At 37.8% G+C, this 17841-nt stretch overlaps 1 protein-coding gene across 2 annotated transcripts in view; it reads right to left on the bottom strand.

Annotated features, from left to right (window-relative positions):
• The window catches only part of ADCY2 (adenylate cyclase 2), a 225080-nt gene that overhangs the window by 12849 nt on the left and 194390 nt on the right, over positions 1–17841 (bottom strand). Inside the window, exons 17-20 of one of the 2 annotated variants that reach the window (XM_037381364.1) lie at positions 17523–17642; positions 11943–12127; positions 10364–10448; positions 3679–3837 (exon numbers count right to left, since the gene is read on the bottom strand). In XM_037381364.1, the coding sequence (XP_037237261.1) occupies positions 3679–3837; positions 10364–10448; positions 11943–12127; positions 17523–17642 (549 nt within the window). The remainder of the gene's footprint in view (positions 1–3678; positions 3838–10363; positions 10449–11942; positions 12128–17522; positions 17643–17841) is intronic. The other variant, XM_037381363.1, reaches the window with a different exon arrangement.

The raw sequence follows: 17841 nt of genomic DNA, 5'->3' as shown, positions 1-17841 counted from the left end.
TCCACTACTGATGAGATACTGGTTGTAAAGTTTGTGAAACAGACAAAATCTAGGCACAGAGGTGGTACTGGGACAGTGCAATATCTGAAATAGTACATGGAAACTAGCACCATGTAGAGATTTATTTGAGAATATATCTTAAAGTCGTAAGAATACAGGTCAGTTAGGAGCTACAACTTAACCCTTATAGGAAAAGGAGGCCAACTATGCAGTTCTGCAAGCATGTGGTATTACTGAATAATATGAAGCAGAGATGATAGAAGATGGTTTCATTTTACTGCCTCATGATACAGGAACAAAAAGATAAACAGAACATTTAAAAGTAGAATAAGGAAAAATAATTTACATGAGCTATATAAATGTATATTTCATTGCTATTCAACAAGATGAAAGACAAGACCTTAGAGAGTCAAAAACCTGAACGCTTATGTGAATACTAGAAAAATACATAACTAGGATGCATATAGAAAGCATCTGCAGGAGAAAAATATGCCCTTACGTTTACAGGTAAAAGCAGAAGGGTGAATGGCACATTAACAGTTCTGCTGTTCCTCAAACTTTTGCAGTTGACTGGACTGGGGTGCAAGTCCCGTCTTGCTACAATTGCCACTGTCTTACCGATGTTAGGTGTGGAGCCCTAATTAGCTATTAAGTGCCTTTTCTGTCTTCCCTGAAAGCTGAAGTGTTGCCCAGAATAAATCACAGCAAATTGCACAATGCACAGTCATCAGGAAGTGAAATATTACTGAGCAAAAGACAGGAGCAAAGATTCAAATAAAAGTGCTGTTGCGACACAGGAAGATCACTGCACTTTGTGCTGTTGGTTGTCCACCCAGTATGGAGAAAACCAACCTGTAAGAAAGGGTTGCGTGTCTGACTGTTACGATTAGAGACACAAATCTTTTTCTATAACCACAGTTATTACTCCTTCCTCTCTTCCACCTCAAAACTAGACAAACACATTGTATGTGAACACTTGTCATATGCTGAAGCTCAGCAAGTGTCCCCTTTCTCTTTCTTCCTAATACTGGGGCAATATCCATCTCCACTAATGCTCTACAGCAGAGTACCAGCATGGGAACAACATCAAATGGCACTGTTTATAACCAGATGAGTAGCAATTGTGGCTGTCACAATAAATGTCAGAGAATTTTAAGGAGGTATTCCCAGCTAATTTACTTCGATCATTCAAAATAATAAAGGCTGTGGCAATTGAGTGTCTTAATTTTCCTGTGAGTACTTCTCCTGAAACAGTACTCTCCAAAATGCTTCAACAGAAAATTACATGCAACACCATTCCAGTAAGAAACAGCTTTGTTTCTTTCAACAAAAATAAAATCATCCTGTCTTCAGCAGTCAATCCCCCCCTTATTTATTTTTTTCCCTTTTTTTCTCTTTGATAACAGCTGAATTTCTGCCAGATGACTTTCCTTACTGTTCCCTCTTCTTCTCCAGTGCCTGGAGATCTCGGGATGGAGGATGCAATCTGGTCCCATTCTGCCTCTTGGAAGTGTATAGCTGTCATCTTCTCTGGGGCAGAATTACTGCTCTAAGTAGGGTGCTGGCTCCATCCTGTAGCTAATGAAACAGGATTCCTCTTGCTCAGTAATGTGCTCACCAGTTAGCTTGCAGCAAAAAAGCTCCTGAGCACTTTTTACACCCAGGAGATCTGGATGCTAACAGCATAAAGGAAAAGGCTGCACAAGCCAGGTGAAGATAAATATAATCTTGGCCCCATTTTCTGCTTTTCATTTTATATTTGTTCCTGTCTTTCCCTCTCTCAACTGGAAAGTACCCTGTTCGGTACCCAGCATGCAGACTGTCAGCAGAAACCCAGTTCCGGAGATTCTGGTAAAGCAAACAAACTTTTATTACAGTTTGCTCTGAAGTAACTTTGCTTTTACCATATCAGCATTAGTCAGTGTGTTTCCTATTATGAAAAGACCTTTGTTGGTCATCTAAAATTACAATCCCACTACTCCCAGTTAACATTCATCCATTCATTTTCCCCCCTTTCATTCTTGCTGCCTTTTCTTCAGCAGCATACTTTGTCTTCCCTTTTCTCCATATAGCTGCATGCATATAAATCTACGAGAAACAGTATTCCAAGCCAGACTATTCATCCATTAATTTTCATCTCAAATTCTGGTTTAAACAGGAAAGAATATACATAAACCCATATTAACATGAATGCTTGCTGCTAAGGAAAATGCAGGCAAATTTCAATTCAGTATCTGTTGACCTAAATATCCACACAAAGAAAAAGGCATGATCTGTCCTAACATATTCTTAGGTGTATACACATAGACACATACAGAATGTCCTTTAAGACTCAAAACATCCTTGCTGACATTGAAACAAATCTGAAGACACAGTGGATGCTTATATTCCCAAACAATTCCAGGAATTTGAAAGGTTCTTCCCTCTTTGAAAGCTGTGTTTAAATATAAACAAAACCAGAAACAACTAAAGATATATTTTTTTAAAATGAATGCTGCTAAAATCATGTCAAATTGTTTTCACTTCAGCTGACATGATAAGATTGGAGAGCTCAGCACATTACAACTTCTGTTCTTCACTAAATTTACTAAAGCTTATTCCAACATAAGAATCTTGAGGGGTGACAATATAAATCCAGTTGCCAATACAAAGGTAAGCAGATGGTGCTGCTCTGCTGGGGAGCCGAGATGGAATAGCACATAAATGAGAAAGCAATCTCCTGATGGTTTGCTGTGTTTAATGCCTGAACTAAGAACTGGAGCTGAGCCAACCTGGCTTCCTGCCAAGGTCTTCACTGGATTCAAAGGAACCCCACAGCAGTTTTCATTTGACATTAGCTACCGAATGAATACTTGCAGGTAGCACGAAAGTACTGATATAAAGTACTGATTAGTACTGCTTAATTCAAACCGCAGTGAAAGGGAAGACATTGTCCTTTTTGACTCAGGAGATCAAAAATGAATCCCTAAAGCTGCCCTCTCTCCTCTTTTGTCAGTTTTGGAACAATTGTTTGGTATGCACAAGTAATTAAAACTATTGCATTTAAGATACCTAGAACTCCTACTCTCTCTCTCTGTATTTTTTTTCATCCTTTTTTGGCTTTATTAAAACTTTAAAGCAATACTAGGAGCAGATCTAATTTCCACCAAAGTCAATAGGGACCTTTTGGTTGACTTTTCTGGTGCTTGGACTAGGTCCATAAGCAGTGAGTAAACAGGTAATTCAGTGTTCAGAACCTCTTTCCAGAATTAAGAGAGATGCTGTTTCAGGGAGAAGGCTAATTTTCACTCTGGCAAGCAAGGTCTCCAGTAGCTGCAAGAAAATTCAGAACCTGGATGCAACTCCACTCTGATCACAAAGGGAAAAGTATCTGAATGCATATGATTTGAATTTAAAACCATATTGGTTCAACCATCCCATTCTTCCTCCTTACCCTTTTTTATCCCCCATCAAAACACAAAGTGCATTGCCACTGAAGATAATTTCACATTTTTTATTTCAAAGTATTAGGGTGCATTCAGTGCTGTAAAGCAAGACTTTCAGGCAGGTGAACGGGAATGAAAGTAACTGTAAATCTACAATCTCGCTGTATGGACCTACTGTTCAAATCAGCATTAAGTAGTGTTTCCAGGATACGCTGCTTTCTTACAGAGCAGAGGATATACAGAGATGGCTGACCTCATTCTTCAGGTTTCTTGCCAAGAAGTGTTCAGCTACGTGGGCTGGGAGCACGTTCTCCAGAAGCACCCGATTTAGATTCTCCATGGTTTCAATCTCCTCCCGCTCTTTTTTGAACTTGTTCTTCCACAGGAAGTCTAACCTACAGTAATATTCATTCTGTTACAAGAGGACACAGAGGTAAAGAAACAATAGGCATCTTGTCCTGCTGGAGTACAGGTTTAAGAGACAAAATAATCACAGTACACCACCCCTACAAGGCTGTTACTTGGTCACTCAAGTATAATTCCAGATTTTATAGAACTCAAACCCCCAAGCACACACTATACATTTCATCAAAGTTGTAAGGCCCTCCCAACAAAAAGGCCCAGGAAAAAATTAAAGTTGCAAGGTACCTTAAACAACGGAAGATTTATTTATTTACACTCAAACTTTAGTATAAATTAATTCAAAAAATCAAACACTGTTATGGAAACAGTTTACGGTTTTGCAACTTAATATGATTTTTTACAAGTAGAATTTCACTTGCAATAACGGGCTTTCAGGAAGGCCCTAACTTTTATCAACTTGAACTTATGTCATGCAATCAGCCTGGCAAAAAGAGGGCAGTACAAGAAAAAACAGCCTATTTATATGCCTTAAGTTTATCAAATCATTATCAGACTATCAAAAATGGCCCAGTCAGTTGGGCCAACCCAGCTGAATTTTGTTTTTTTTGGTTTGGGTTTTGGTTTTTTTTTAACACTCCTTTCTATAATATTTTATCCTTCTTTACCTTTTGTTCCAGAGTTGTTTTTTTAATATCCCCAGGAATAATAATATCTGGAACTATATGGAAATGTGTAACATTCTTGGAACATCCATATTTTTGGAGATCTGATTTCATTAGAAATATATTGAAAAATGAATAAAAATGCATTTTTGTGGAGTTCTCTCTACTTTTTTCTATATCGTCAATGTGTTGTCATAAATTCTATGGCGTTATTTCTACAGCAAAGCCTCCACTGGCCTGGAGTTGATCTCAGTTGAGCTGATAAAAATCAAGAACTATTTTTATGTAGTCCAATGGTTTAAAGCTCACGCAGTCTCAATGAAGACTACATTATTAACCAGGAGAACTTGATTACGATGACAATCTTAGGATAGAAAAAACTAAAAATGCTAGCTAGTATTATTAGCAGTCAATTAGCATTCACATGAAAAATGATAGTCCTTCTGATTGGAAAGTGGCTGTCACAATGCAAAATAAGTATTTTGATGAGATCACAGCCAAAGGTAGAGTAGAAAGTTAAAATAAGATGGTATTACAATGATTTGGCAAGCTTTTAAAAAGCAATGAAGGTAAAAATTTGTTAAGCAAAAAAATGTATCTGCCAAATATTTGTAAGATGAAAAAATAGTAAGAGGAAAATGATGCCTTTGCTAAATGCATACAGAGCAATACACTCAGGTTGCCTTTAAGTTGTTTGATAAGGGCTAGGTACTATTTAGACACTTAATTACAACATCAAAAGAGATCATCCATACCATGAAATCCTTGTTGATAGTTTTTGTGTGTGTGTGTTGATACACATATTAGTAAGGACAGAATGCAGACTTCAAATGCACTGCAAAAGAAATATTTTGGCTCTTCTGACACAAATATACATTGTTCTGAAAGGAAAATGGATCTTAACATTTTAGAATGGATCACACTGCATCCCAGAAATGTGGACTTATGATGTCAAAAAAGCAAACAAGCTGGATATTTCCAAGTAATTACATGATACTAAAGGATAGTTGCAGATTATAAGCAAATGAAGAGTGGGCAAAGACTTGAATACATGTAAACACAAACACAAAGGAACGGAGAACCTGAGAACAGGCTTCTGCAGGAACTTGGAAATAGGATCTTATTGTTGCTCTCTGTCATTGTTCCTGTATCAAATGGCAATTATTGTCCCTATAAGAACTGAGGTCATGAACCGCTTCATTTCAAAACTGACCACATGATGCAACATACATACAGTCATACTTTTGGAATGTCTGTTTTATATGCATATTATACATTTATACATCTCAGTTCCTCACACAGATGATAAATTCAAATGCCACCAACTGTATTCATGCAGAAAATAGCCAACAAAAACCTGGGACGTGAAAATTACTTGCATAAATTGACAAAAGTAAACTGGACGTATGCTGAAATTAGGTATCCATACATTGTACCAACTTCAAATTGAAAAGGTGCTAGATAAGCTCAAGTTATCAAAAAGGTAAGTTTTTTCTTTAAAAGCTAATATTAAACATAATTTACTACTTTATTACTTATTGAATCAAATTTACTCTGCCACAAAAACTGGCAAAGAGAAGTCAGAAATCAGAAAAAAATAAAGCAGAATGTATTCTACAATTTGCTTTGAAATTATAAAGGTCAACATATTTCAAAATGCCTATTCAGACTTTTAAAAACAAAAAAGCACCACCTTATTAGAATTTATTTCAAATAGTGAGGGGTTCTTTGTTTGCATGATCTATCCAATTTAGTATACACACCATAAAGATCTGTTCAATCTTTGTAGCCTTAGTCATATGAAAATGAAGATTGTTTCGTACTTTACATGTTATCCCCAGAACCTTTTCAACATATCAGAATCTCTGAATTGTGCCCTGCAGGCACGATATCCATGAGATACAAAATTTTCCTTCTTCACCTTACGCTGCTTAATTTGACAGCACTTCTCTGAGGGTGAGCATAGTGGAGAATGCCCAGGAAGGTATGAAGGACACTGTGTTCCTCTGGGCACCGCAGAGCAATTGGCTTCCTCCAGGACAAGAGACTACCATGCATCTGTGCAAGGTAATGCAACACAACCCCAGAGGTTAAAATCAGTTGTAACTTCTTGTCCAATAGCAGTTAAGTGCAAGAAGAACTGATTCACGTCTCACTGATTGCACAGAGATGGGTTTATCTATGTTTTTAAATTCTAGCAGGACACTCACCTGGGTCTAGTTTCAATATCTGCTTAAGTGAAGCAATGAACTCATTCTCATAGTTTCACATACAAAGTCAAGACAAGCAACTCCAGAGTAGCTGCCTACGCTGTAGGTGTATACAGCTGGGGGGAAGAATTCTGCAGTAGAGGCAGCACTAAAGCAGGTAAGATCACTAGAAATTAAACCTGGGGTTTCATTCCAGAGAGGGAGTTAAGGAGATTTTACCTCACAGCCATTAGTTACAGACAGCAAGTGTGAGAAACTGTCTCAACATGGAGCATCACTGGAAGATGTCTTAGAAGACATTAGAAGCTGATCGATAAGAAGTCATCGGCTCCAAAGTAACCAAAATGAAAAGCTGCTGGTCTGAAATGTGGTGGATAGCCTGATCATTCAAAACAGCCACAGTGTCAGGGCACTGAAAAATGGTAAGGATATAAGGCAAATCTTTGGAAGAGAACTGGGGTGACCCTGGGAACAACAGAGCAAGGTACTTTGGAAAAAACTACTACAGAAAAGAGCTATTTAAACGTATTAGCTAAAGCTGATACAAAGGGGAAGAGTTAACACCTCTTCTGTAAACATGCCTCCATTTGTTACAAAAAACCCAATGGGCATGTGAATAGCAGTAAAGTTTGAAATAAGTTTCCATCAAATACTTTCGGAAGAGGCTCTTGAAAGACTACATTATCTAAGAAGAGAAGGATCCTCTCACAGAATAAAAGCTCACTAAAAAACAGAAAAGAGGCTACAAATAAACAGCTTTCAAGGAGGAGGGAAGTTGCCATAAACATCTGGGCAGTAAAGAAACCAATGAAGTTCAGTGTGGATAAATACAATATAATCAATCTTGGGAAAAACAAAATAATCATCTAGCGTACAGAGTGATAGGATATGTATAATTTTGGGTACTGATAAGAAAGAAATTCTCAGGCTATCCCAATACTGAAAATTCAAGCTGGGCCGTATCAGATTTAATGCTCAATAGTGTTTAAATATGAGCACGCTCCTTAAACAGTCTAGCCCACAGCAATGTGCATTCTCCAGGGCAATGCCTGGGCAAGGTGCAAGAGTCACCACTCTGAACATCTCGTCTGCCTGCTGCCAGCCTATTTTCAAATAACTAACAGTATGCATGGAGAATGAAATGCATCACTTGATCTCAGTGTTAGGGAATGGTTGTAGCCTATGCTGGCATGACTATCAAAAAAAAAGCAGTTCTCCATCTCACTTCTAGCTGCTCACTCCCATCCTATGCTCATTCTTTTGGCACAAGCATTGCTGAAGCCACACCATAAAATCAGATCAGAAAACAGATCTGGCTGAAAACCAACCATTTTTCCAGGGTTAATTTTTAAGCCAGATAATTTCCCATTTTTGGGCCACTATACAGCTCCACAGGCAGCTGTGTCCATACAAATGAGGACATACAAGTATAAGAATGAGTAGCTGAGGGAAGGCCTACTTCTTTCAGCAGGGATGCTGGTTGTACAGCTAGAAGTATTAGCTGAACATGCAAATTAAGTTGGCTTATAAAACATGCAATGATATACTAGCTCTCCCTCTCTTTACCCCCATTCAACCAGAGACACACAACTCCCCTCCTGCTTTTGCATCAGGACAAGCATCTCTGACCAGTGGTGAGCAGGTTCACAGAGCTAGGTTTGTAGGAAAGCATTCACTTTTTGTCTAGATGAACTTTCTGGTTACTCACTCTGGGGACAGAGGAGAAGCAATGCCAGCGTAAGGGAAATGGAAAGACCACCCTTCTCATCGGTGGCTATTATCTTTACCATTGTTAAAATAATCAGATATTAAGAGAAAAGACATGTTATTATCTGCAAAGTAGAAAAGTGCAATAGCAAACAGAGAAATTACTTGTATATTACCCTTTGTGGAAGAAGGGTAAGGAAGATTTTTTCTTTGCCTGCACTGCCAAGATGACTTAACAACATTCTGCAAGGGCTACTCAATTAAAGTAGCAAGCAGAAACTTTAAAAACAACCAAGAAGACAGACACTTTCACATGAGTTTTTATCAAATCGTGAAATTCATTATCAGACAGTGTTGGGAAGACCAGGAAGATAAAATGGGTTAAAAAGTGATCAGACAGTGTAATAAAGAGCAGAGTAGCCAATAGCTATTAAATATTGCCACAAAAATGCCAACTGGCAGCAGGTGGGAAGCATATGCCCCTGGAAGGGTCACTCTATGCAAGTTCAATTCCTCCCCTATTCTCTTCCCAAGCATTTGCTACCAGTCAGTATCACTAACAGTAACTTAAAATGTTATGCCAGGTATGTATTGAAATTAGTTTGTAACACTTTCTAGTTATCATTTAGAATTTACTTGAGAGTATTTGAAAACAGAAAGCCTTCTTCCTCCTTCTCCTTTGAGGGAGAATACATTAATAGAAAAATAAAAAGCAAAAGACTAAAGAGCCACAAACAAACAGTAACATGAGGATCCTGGACCTGCAGCTCAAGACTTTTTCCATTATATTGTTTTTCAGTTGGTGTGACAGGGAACAACATGTAACACACACTGTTGCTGTATGCAAAACAAACTTTCTTGTTGATGTGACTGAATTCACAAAGAAATACTCTCCTTGCCAAGCAAAGATGACATTCCTTCTCTCCTTTCTTCTTGGTGTTGCACCCACTGCCTGTATCTGACACCTTGGTTGAGAGGGACTAAATGTTCTCAACTGGTGTGGTATTTATTCTTCTTTCTGAGTGGAAGTAGCTGTGCTCGAGCCCCACTCTCTACTATCATCATCAAAAGAGCAAACTCTAACATGGTGTCGGCAGTAAGGCAGATGAAGAATGTTATTTTTAATTCAAGAAGGGTGTTCCCCACGACAGCAAATACTGCAGAAGCTGCCAGATAAAAACTTTTTGTTTAGTAACCTGCAGGGCCTGCTTGGCAGTTTAAATGACGCTCATTACGTTTCTAAGAACTGTAATGTAAATGAGTGATTTAAAGAGTCTGGGATAAGCTCCCTCCCGAGGCTGCAGGCTGTTCATGAGATCTCACATGGATTACCTCTTCCATCTCAGAGCCCTGTGTTGCACACTGCATTGTTCCTGGCACAATGGGCTGGAATTGTTGCTTTTAGGCATGGATCATGGGCAGACCAGAGGATTTAGGGAAAGAACTGCCCCTGCACCTGCCCTCAACTTCATAAAGGGTGATTGATATCACGTTTGTACTAAAAAAGCACAACTGGGCAATAAAAAGAGTAGTTTCCTGTTGGGTCATAGTTTCAGTGCAACTGTGGCCTCAGCATGTGGTATACTTCTGTGTGCATGGTACATTGTTTCTATGTCTGCATCAAATTGTAGTAACTGTGAAGAAAATAGCTTTTAATTAAGCAACGAGGGAGACAGCAGATGGGTGCAGACAGATGGGAGCACACTAGGAAGCTATGAGACAATATTGGTCAGCATGACAAGCAATAGTCACAGCACACTCCCAGCGTAACGCCTACAGTCTCAATGGCAGTTATTGGTGAGTTTTAAGGGCATACTGGAAGGTAATAAAGAAAATAGCTCCTCAAATGTTTCTGCTGCTCCTTGGCAGGGGTGTGGGGCAGAATGGAATAAAGGTGTTTGTCAGAAAATCTAAAAACATTTGAGGAGGTGGCAGGCTGCATGTGGAGGCTGGCGTTGTGTCCACTGATGCAGATGAAAAGAAGTGTGCACCTTACCTGTCTACCCAAAACCAGTAATGTGACGAAGAATATAAACAAAGAAATTGAACCCATTGTCTTCAGGTCTTTCAGTATTCCTGGCCTATAAAATAAAAACATAAGTAAAGCAAACTGCTCAAAAGTTAAACCGAAATCACTTTAGCACAAGAATAAGACCACAATATATACTACTTTCTGTTATGTAAACTAGAACAATTTAAATATTATATGCTTTATTGTTTGATGAAATATTATGATTTCCATTATGTAGCTTTAATTACTTCTACTACATTCTGTGCAAATATGCCTACATTTTTAAGTCCAGTAGTAAGATGAGGATCTAATACACATTTCCTTGTTTGCTTACAAATGGAAAGCATTTGGTGATTATTCTATACAGGCAGAATAAAAAGAGATTTTTAATCTAATAACACTACTTCCATAATGGAGAGCTTGACTGTATCCAATGAATATTAAGAAGCAGAAACAAAAGCACCTAACTCTTAAGATGCCTTTTCACCTCAGAATTACAGGACACCCAAACTAGATCTTGTACAGAGTTAATTAAAAGCTCTGCTTTGGGAAAAGGTGCTAGAGGTAATGGGAAACAGTTCATATTAGCACCCTGCTGCTGACCCTACTGAAAGAATGGTGAGAGATTTAGGAGGAAAATATCAACAGACAAACAGCCTGACTGGCAAAATCAAGGCTGCCAGAAGCACATGCTCAATGTAAACTGTCCCAGGGCTCTCCATCCCACCACACAGATATCCTTTCCACTAGTGCAACGGAAACAAAGACCTGGGTTTGTTCATTTAATCTTCATATTTAAATGCAAAGAAAGCATATACTTTTTTTTTTTTTTTTTTTTTTTTTTTTTTTCTAAAATCCAAATAATTTTCCATGGTTCTCTCTGTGTCCTAAAGACCTCGAGACCTCAAGCAATTTACAGCACAGGAAATATTCTACTCTGAATTTTCATTTTTTTCTGTTATGGCATTTGCACTGCACACTCAGCCCACATAGAAGAGCTGTATGCAAATTAAAGGTGTCCAAAAATTATTTTACACAGCAATACTTAGAACTTAAGTAATAATTTTGGTCTTATATAATATCATCTATAATAAAGATTTGAACAGTTTCACTGTAAATTTAACAAACAAATTCACAAGTACAACAAAATAAACTTTTGTTCTACTTAATTTTAAAAAACCTGTAACTGCATTTGTAAAGTTTTAAGACAACGTACTGGTTCTGAGGAAGTTGATTTTCTTCAGCTTGCAGCAAATGTGCTTTAACAGCCTTAATTATGTTCAGCCTTATGCCTTAACAACCTTAATGATGACTTCTTCCTGATGTCCTTTATTACAAAAATGCAAATTAAATCACACTTTATTTCCTATAGTATGTGATTTAAACACCTTGCCCAGACTTGTTTATTTTGTTCTAATGCCCTGAGGTGTGACATTAAATCATACATTAACTGCAGCATGACAATGATTTTAAATTGTGACTTGTAGATTACATAGCCAAGCTCCGAACTGCCATAGGTAGTATTTAACTTGTCTTAATTTCAGGACTGGTGTTATCCACCTACCTTCTAAGAGGTGCCATTGCATACATAAATTTGCTGTAGTCATCCAGCATGGGCCCATGAGTGTGCAGAAGGATAACATTGTAGCCCACCAGTGCAATCAACATTATCATCATTTTCAACTCATAATTTATCCTCAGGAAAACAGAACAGGAAATGAGCCCTAATATGCAGCTGTATATAAAATACTGGCAAAGAAAAATCAAATGGAACATATTTAGAATTTGGCTCTTGAGAAGGAAATCTCACATAATGTAATGTTCACGCTAGTTTAAAGAACAAATTATTGACCGACCACTCAAGCATGGATTCTATCACAACTTGGGACATTATGGGTTACAGACAGACGACAACAACCAGATGTTGGTATTTCACAGCATAGACCCTTTTTTTTGCTACGCTCCAGTTCACCCAAAACTCAATAGAATCCAGATTATGCTCCTAATTTATGCTCCCTGATTTACACCCTTTGTCACTTTTGATTTACTCATCTGCAGTAGTGAGGCGTGCCTATTTGTGGCATACCACTGCTGATGCTGAAGTCTTATGCAAGAGTCTACTGCCAGCAGACTGACCAAAGATTTATTTCTGTGCCACTGTACAGTTTTCACTGATTCCTGAGTTCACCGGTAACAACCCTGTATGTATCACTAGCTTAAGGGTCAAGCTAAAATGTCTAAAGATCTGAAACCAATTATTTCATTGCCTATATCTGCAGTATTTATCAATTGATGCAATACACAGTTGTTATTAACCTCACAGATATGCAGTTTTACAGACTCTAGAAATAGAGTTAAAATATGAATAATACAAAATTATTAAAAAGGTCTATGCATAATATTAAAAAAATCCTTCTGTCAAATACTTTTATGACTACATAAGAATATGTTCAATTGTTAAAAAAATGTTTTCTTTCCTATGTCATGTATATCAACAAAAATATGTATGGTTGAAGTTAAATTCCTGGAAAGGCATTTTCTTTGGATACTTTCTGGAAATGGATTAGGGCATCAAAATTGATGCTAAACCAGGAATAATGCATTCTCATTAGAATCATTATCTTAGCCATTAACATAGAGCACCTTTGCCAAAGATGCTTCAGGAAAATTACAGTCCTGCACCTTGTAAGGAAGTTAGCTTTACTGAAACTACAAAGCATTCTATTTCTAGATATGCTATTTTCAGACTACTGTTGACTTGTTGATGGCAGTACTTCTGACAGAACCTGAATCACTGTATACTAATTTTGGAGGATCACTAAGAAGAATAATTTTCACAGCACCCATCAGACAGAATTGATCTGCTATCTCAATCTCTGCCGTTACTGTAATTTGCTTGCAGATCTGCTTGAAATAAGAACAGAAATAACTGCTGTTCAGAATCACCAAAAATAAAATGTCTCCCATGGTGGCCTTCCACAGGAGGTCACACTTCAAATTCAGTGTTATGTAAAAGTAGCAGCATCCATTTTTTACTCTGTAAGGCGTACTACTTGTGAAATTAGTTTTCCAAAAAGAAACAAGCAAACAAAGGGCAGCCTTGAATCCATAACTGGATGCATTTTGACAAAGACCGAGAAACTTCCAAGTGGAACAGACAGTCTCTGTTAGTGTTCCAGAGGAATATGTAGACTAGATTGAAAATTTCAGTTAAGATTTCAGCAAGTGTTGACAGAGTGGCACACAGCCACACATTTAAGAACGTGGACTCCAATACTGCGTATTGCAATGCAAGATTCCAGTAAGCAAGAAGCAGATCTGGAAATGAGTCTGTAGGTAACTGTGCTTGAACAGCCACACCAAGTCAGGATGGCTTTTTTTCTAAGATGCCACCTTAAATAAACCATTTTCCAACTGTAACTTACATATGTTTGAGGCTATTGTTTCTGAGTGCTTAACACTGCAAAGGAGTTCTTCAATTCTCGTCAAAGGAACTGAAATTTCACTCTTTTAGTAAAAGAATTTGCAGATTTTACTAGATGCTTAAAGTATTGTAGCTTGAATCTTTAGCTAAACCTTTTAGCTTTTCAGACTAATGCAAAAGGGCTTGAAACAAAATCAGGAGGAACTGCAAGACAAAACGCTTCAATAGATATGCAGAGCAATAAAGGTAGCTGGCATTCTAGCTAGCTTCTCAGAAGGATGCCTGCAGCTACAAAGCAGGCAAGTCACTGGAAAACAGTAAGAATTTGGTGAAGGAACAGTCAAAATAACCATACAGAAAATCAGGACTGGTGGAATTACTGTCAAATGTGTAACATGAGAGCTCTGGTCTTTGTCAAAGCACAAAAACTGCAAGCTGTCAGACAAATGGCAGCCTGTGTCCTGGGCCAAGTGGTCTGCTCTCAGTTCATCAAATGAACATGAAAATGCCTACAGAGGAATTAAGGTCCAGCTAGGAAAAAATCGCAGCTTTTATGTGCAGGTATACTGGGCTTATTTCTTAGTGAAGACGATTTTCAGGCTTGTTCATCCTACACCTCTGTACATCCCACTGAAGAAAGAAATGTGCTCAGGCTACAGAGGCATCGAAGCTTTATCTAAGGCAGAGAGTTGCGGTGATAGCAATCCTTTGCACTGACCCTAACTGGAAGATCATTGCACACTGAAGAATTAGCAATCCATGCTGCAGTGAAGCTAAGCAGGTGCAGGCCCATGCTGTGCTCTGCGTATCCCTTGGCTGCAGGATAACCTCAGCCAGCTCAGCCAACTGACTGCAACCAAGGAGCCTGCAGGCAGCTCCAGCTTGGTAGCAGCAGTTATGCCGCCTCGGTTCCCTTGACTTGATCTAACAGTGCAGCAGCAAGTTCTCATAGATGTTGTTCTTGTCTGACAGCAGAAACAATGAACAGAAATGTTTCCTTTTAAGAAAATCCTGTGAGAGCTCAAAAGAGGAAATACTAGGTAACCTCTCCACAGATGGGATCTGCACCTCATGCTGCCCTGACTGGGGAACTGTCTGGTGCTGCACGATTCAGGATTCCCAGCACCTGAAGGGATATAACTCTACCTACCCTATTTTCCTTCTTGTGCTAGCTCCAATAAATGGTATTTCAACCAACACATTGCAGAGTCTAAGTGACTTTCTTAACGGGATCACAGGCCCAGTGCCTTGCACCAGTGATCTACACCCTTAGGATTTAGCCCAGCGCATTTGGTCTCCTCTCTTAAAACTGAAGACCTACAGTTTAGTGGCTATAAAGACCTTTACTAAAGTAAAAAGGGATTCTGTGCCATTACATCTATGGAAAAAAACCTTGAGAACAAAGTCATTTTGTTCTAGTTAGTCAATTAATCAAATCCCTAGTCAATTAAAATGTCTTCCTTAATTGCATCTTTTAGAAGTCAGTATTAAGAATTTTATTTATTTAACACAAGTAGGTAGCAGCCCTGATACCAGACTGTATTTTATCACAGGAACAGATATGCAGGACTTAAAATCTCCCAAGTCTAAATTCTATTACATGGGAACTACAGAAGCATAATAGCAAAACTAAACAAAACTAGTCCCCATAACTTATGGTGTAATCTTTGCTAAGTCTTTAAAAAGAGCAAGAAAGGAAGCAATACAACTCAGAAAAGCTATTTGGTTGTGGTAGTGGTGATGTTAGAATCAATTAGTTTGCTTCAAAATGAACTAAATTCCATTTGGACTGAAATAATTCAAAAATCTCCTATTCATTCATTTTAGATTACATAGTCAATAGAACTGTCAGATCCACTATCATAGATCACAGGAAGTTTATCTAGATGAATAAAGCTTGAAGTTGACACATAGATTCTGAAGACTGAATTTTTAATTTAAGAAAACAAACATTTGTCAGCTTAATTATTCAATATTTCATTCAGTAAACACAGAAGAATTTTATTTCCAGATTTAAAAAAAAAAAGTCAAAAGTAGTAACTCAAAAGGACTTCATAGCTTTTTCAAGCAAGAAGTTATGCAGTGCCTGAGGATGAAAATGGTATGCATTTGAGGAATGTTTAATAAAAGAAAAGTGAGGAAAAAAGTTTTAAAAAACTTCAGCCAAGCAAACTTTTTCCTTTATTATTATTATTATTATCAGAAGTGGCATTTTAACCTAATTTTTGTGCCAATTTAGCAGACAAAGTTTCTCTGATGAAAGAACACATTTTAATAGTTTAAAATTTATAAACTTGTTAGAAATACGCCAATCACAAGAAGAGCTGACAAACATCAATTATACATGGGAAAACAAAGGAAAAAGACACATAACATTTTTTTTTAAGAACAACAGATTGAATCTTAATAACAGGTATAAATTACCAAAACTGTATTTTTCAGATGCTACTTGGAGAACTTACTGATGAAAAAAAAGGAACAAAATACCTTTCAGGATGTTCAAAACTATTACAAGTAATATAAAAGAAGATGACTAGAAAACCTGCTAACTAAAGACACAAACAAATATATATATGCATTGGAACAATTTGTTTCTATGTGCTTGTGAGTATGAACACATGCAAAGGCTGGGAGAAGGACTGCATAATTTCTTTGACAATAAGGATAACTTGATGTCAGGGCCAAAAGAAGACGTAGGCACTTATCCATACCTGGTGGTATTTAGTTAGCTAAATTTGAAAATGAGAAACAGAAACTCATGCACTGCTGTTGCTTTACGAGGCAGATGCTGAAAATCTGTAAATGCTGCAGTTACTGCAACTGTAATTTTTTTCCCCAGGAGAGTTCTACACATAATCAGCATCTTGCTTTTGTGTGTGCCTAGGATTGTTTAGCTTGATGTAGTGAATAGCTGTTTCATGTAAAACTTATCGTGTGGAATCACCACACACCATTTTGGTACGGGTCTCATCAATTCTGCATAGAGATAAAAGAATCTCCCATCTCCTCCCACTGCATCCTGCTTATTAATCCAAAGACTGTTGACCTATTCTGGCACAATATACAGCCTGTTATGTTCAACTGCAGGTCTTTTGTAATCCCCTTAAGAATCACTGGTTTTTAGGATACAGATCCCATTTTTTGCAGCAATGTCCTTTCCCCTCTTCTTGCATGTGCCACTGTGCATTTGTTTACACTAAGACATCTTCTTCAAATCAGTTCAGATCTATTAAACAGTTGATAAAGTGGTACATGAGTATTGTACTTCCCTCCCTCTCAACCCACCTCTTAATCACACCAAAGCGTGATGATCAGAGATTTCACACTGATTGCCAGGTCAATGATGAAAATTGTGAGTATTTTCAGGTCTACCACTGGTCCTTGTGAAACCTGCCTGCAGATCCACCTGGCTTTCAGTACACAGTCTGCTTTGCAGTCACTGGGTGCTCTCCTGTTTGTTAGCATGGGTGAGCTATGCTTCACAGTTATCATACTGTTTCCTGCTTTTTAATCTGACATTCATTAAAATATCTATTTTCAGAAGTGCCAACCCCCTTTAACTTCCAACTTACTTCAAATGTAGTTGCAGATGACTGAAAAAAACCCCAGTCTTTTGCTGCAGTCTTAAAAACTGGTGGGTGTTTAACTTCAAGCAGATCTGGCAACAGTCAATTTAGTGTAATCGTTGTAAACAAACGAATAAATGTAAAATGAACTCACCGGTAGGAAAAAACAGTTGTTTTGTATACACCACCGTGTCTGATTACTTGAATTAGGAAAACTTGCATTTGATGAATTAAGAACTGAAGGAAAAGCTTTCCCAGCATTATCCAGGAAAAACTAGAGAAAAACAACATATAATCCATTAGCTTGTCAGCTGTTTAAGGTCAAAATAGAGAAGAGAAATAGAGAAGCAGAGAAAGCCTTGCCAGTAATCACTTAACTCTGGTATTTCACTGCAAATTGAAATAGCAAAGGGAAAATGACATCACTCGATTACTTGTTCCTGCATTCTCAGACAAAAACAACTTTGTTAACC

The sequence above is a fragment of the Falco rusticolus genome, chromosome 3 (assembly GCF_015220075.1).
Source record: "Falco rusticolus isolate bFalRus1 chromosome 3, bFalRus1.pri, whole genome shotgun sequence".
NCBI lineage: Eukaryota > Metazoa > Chordata > Aves > Falconiformes > Falconidae > Falco > Falco rusticolus.
This window is presented reverse-complemented; position numbering and strand designations above follow the sequence as displayed.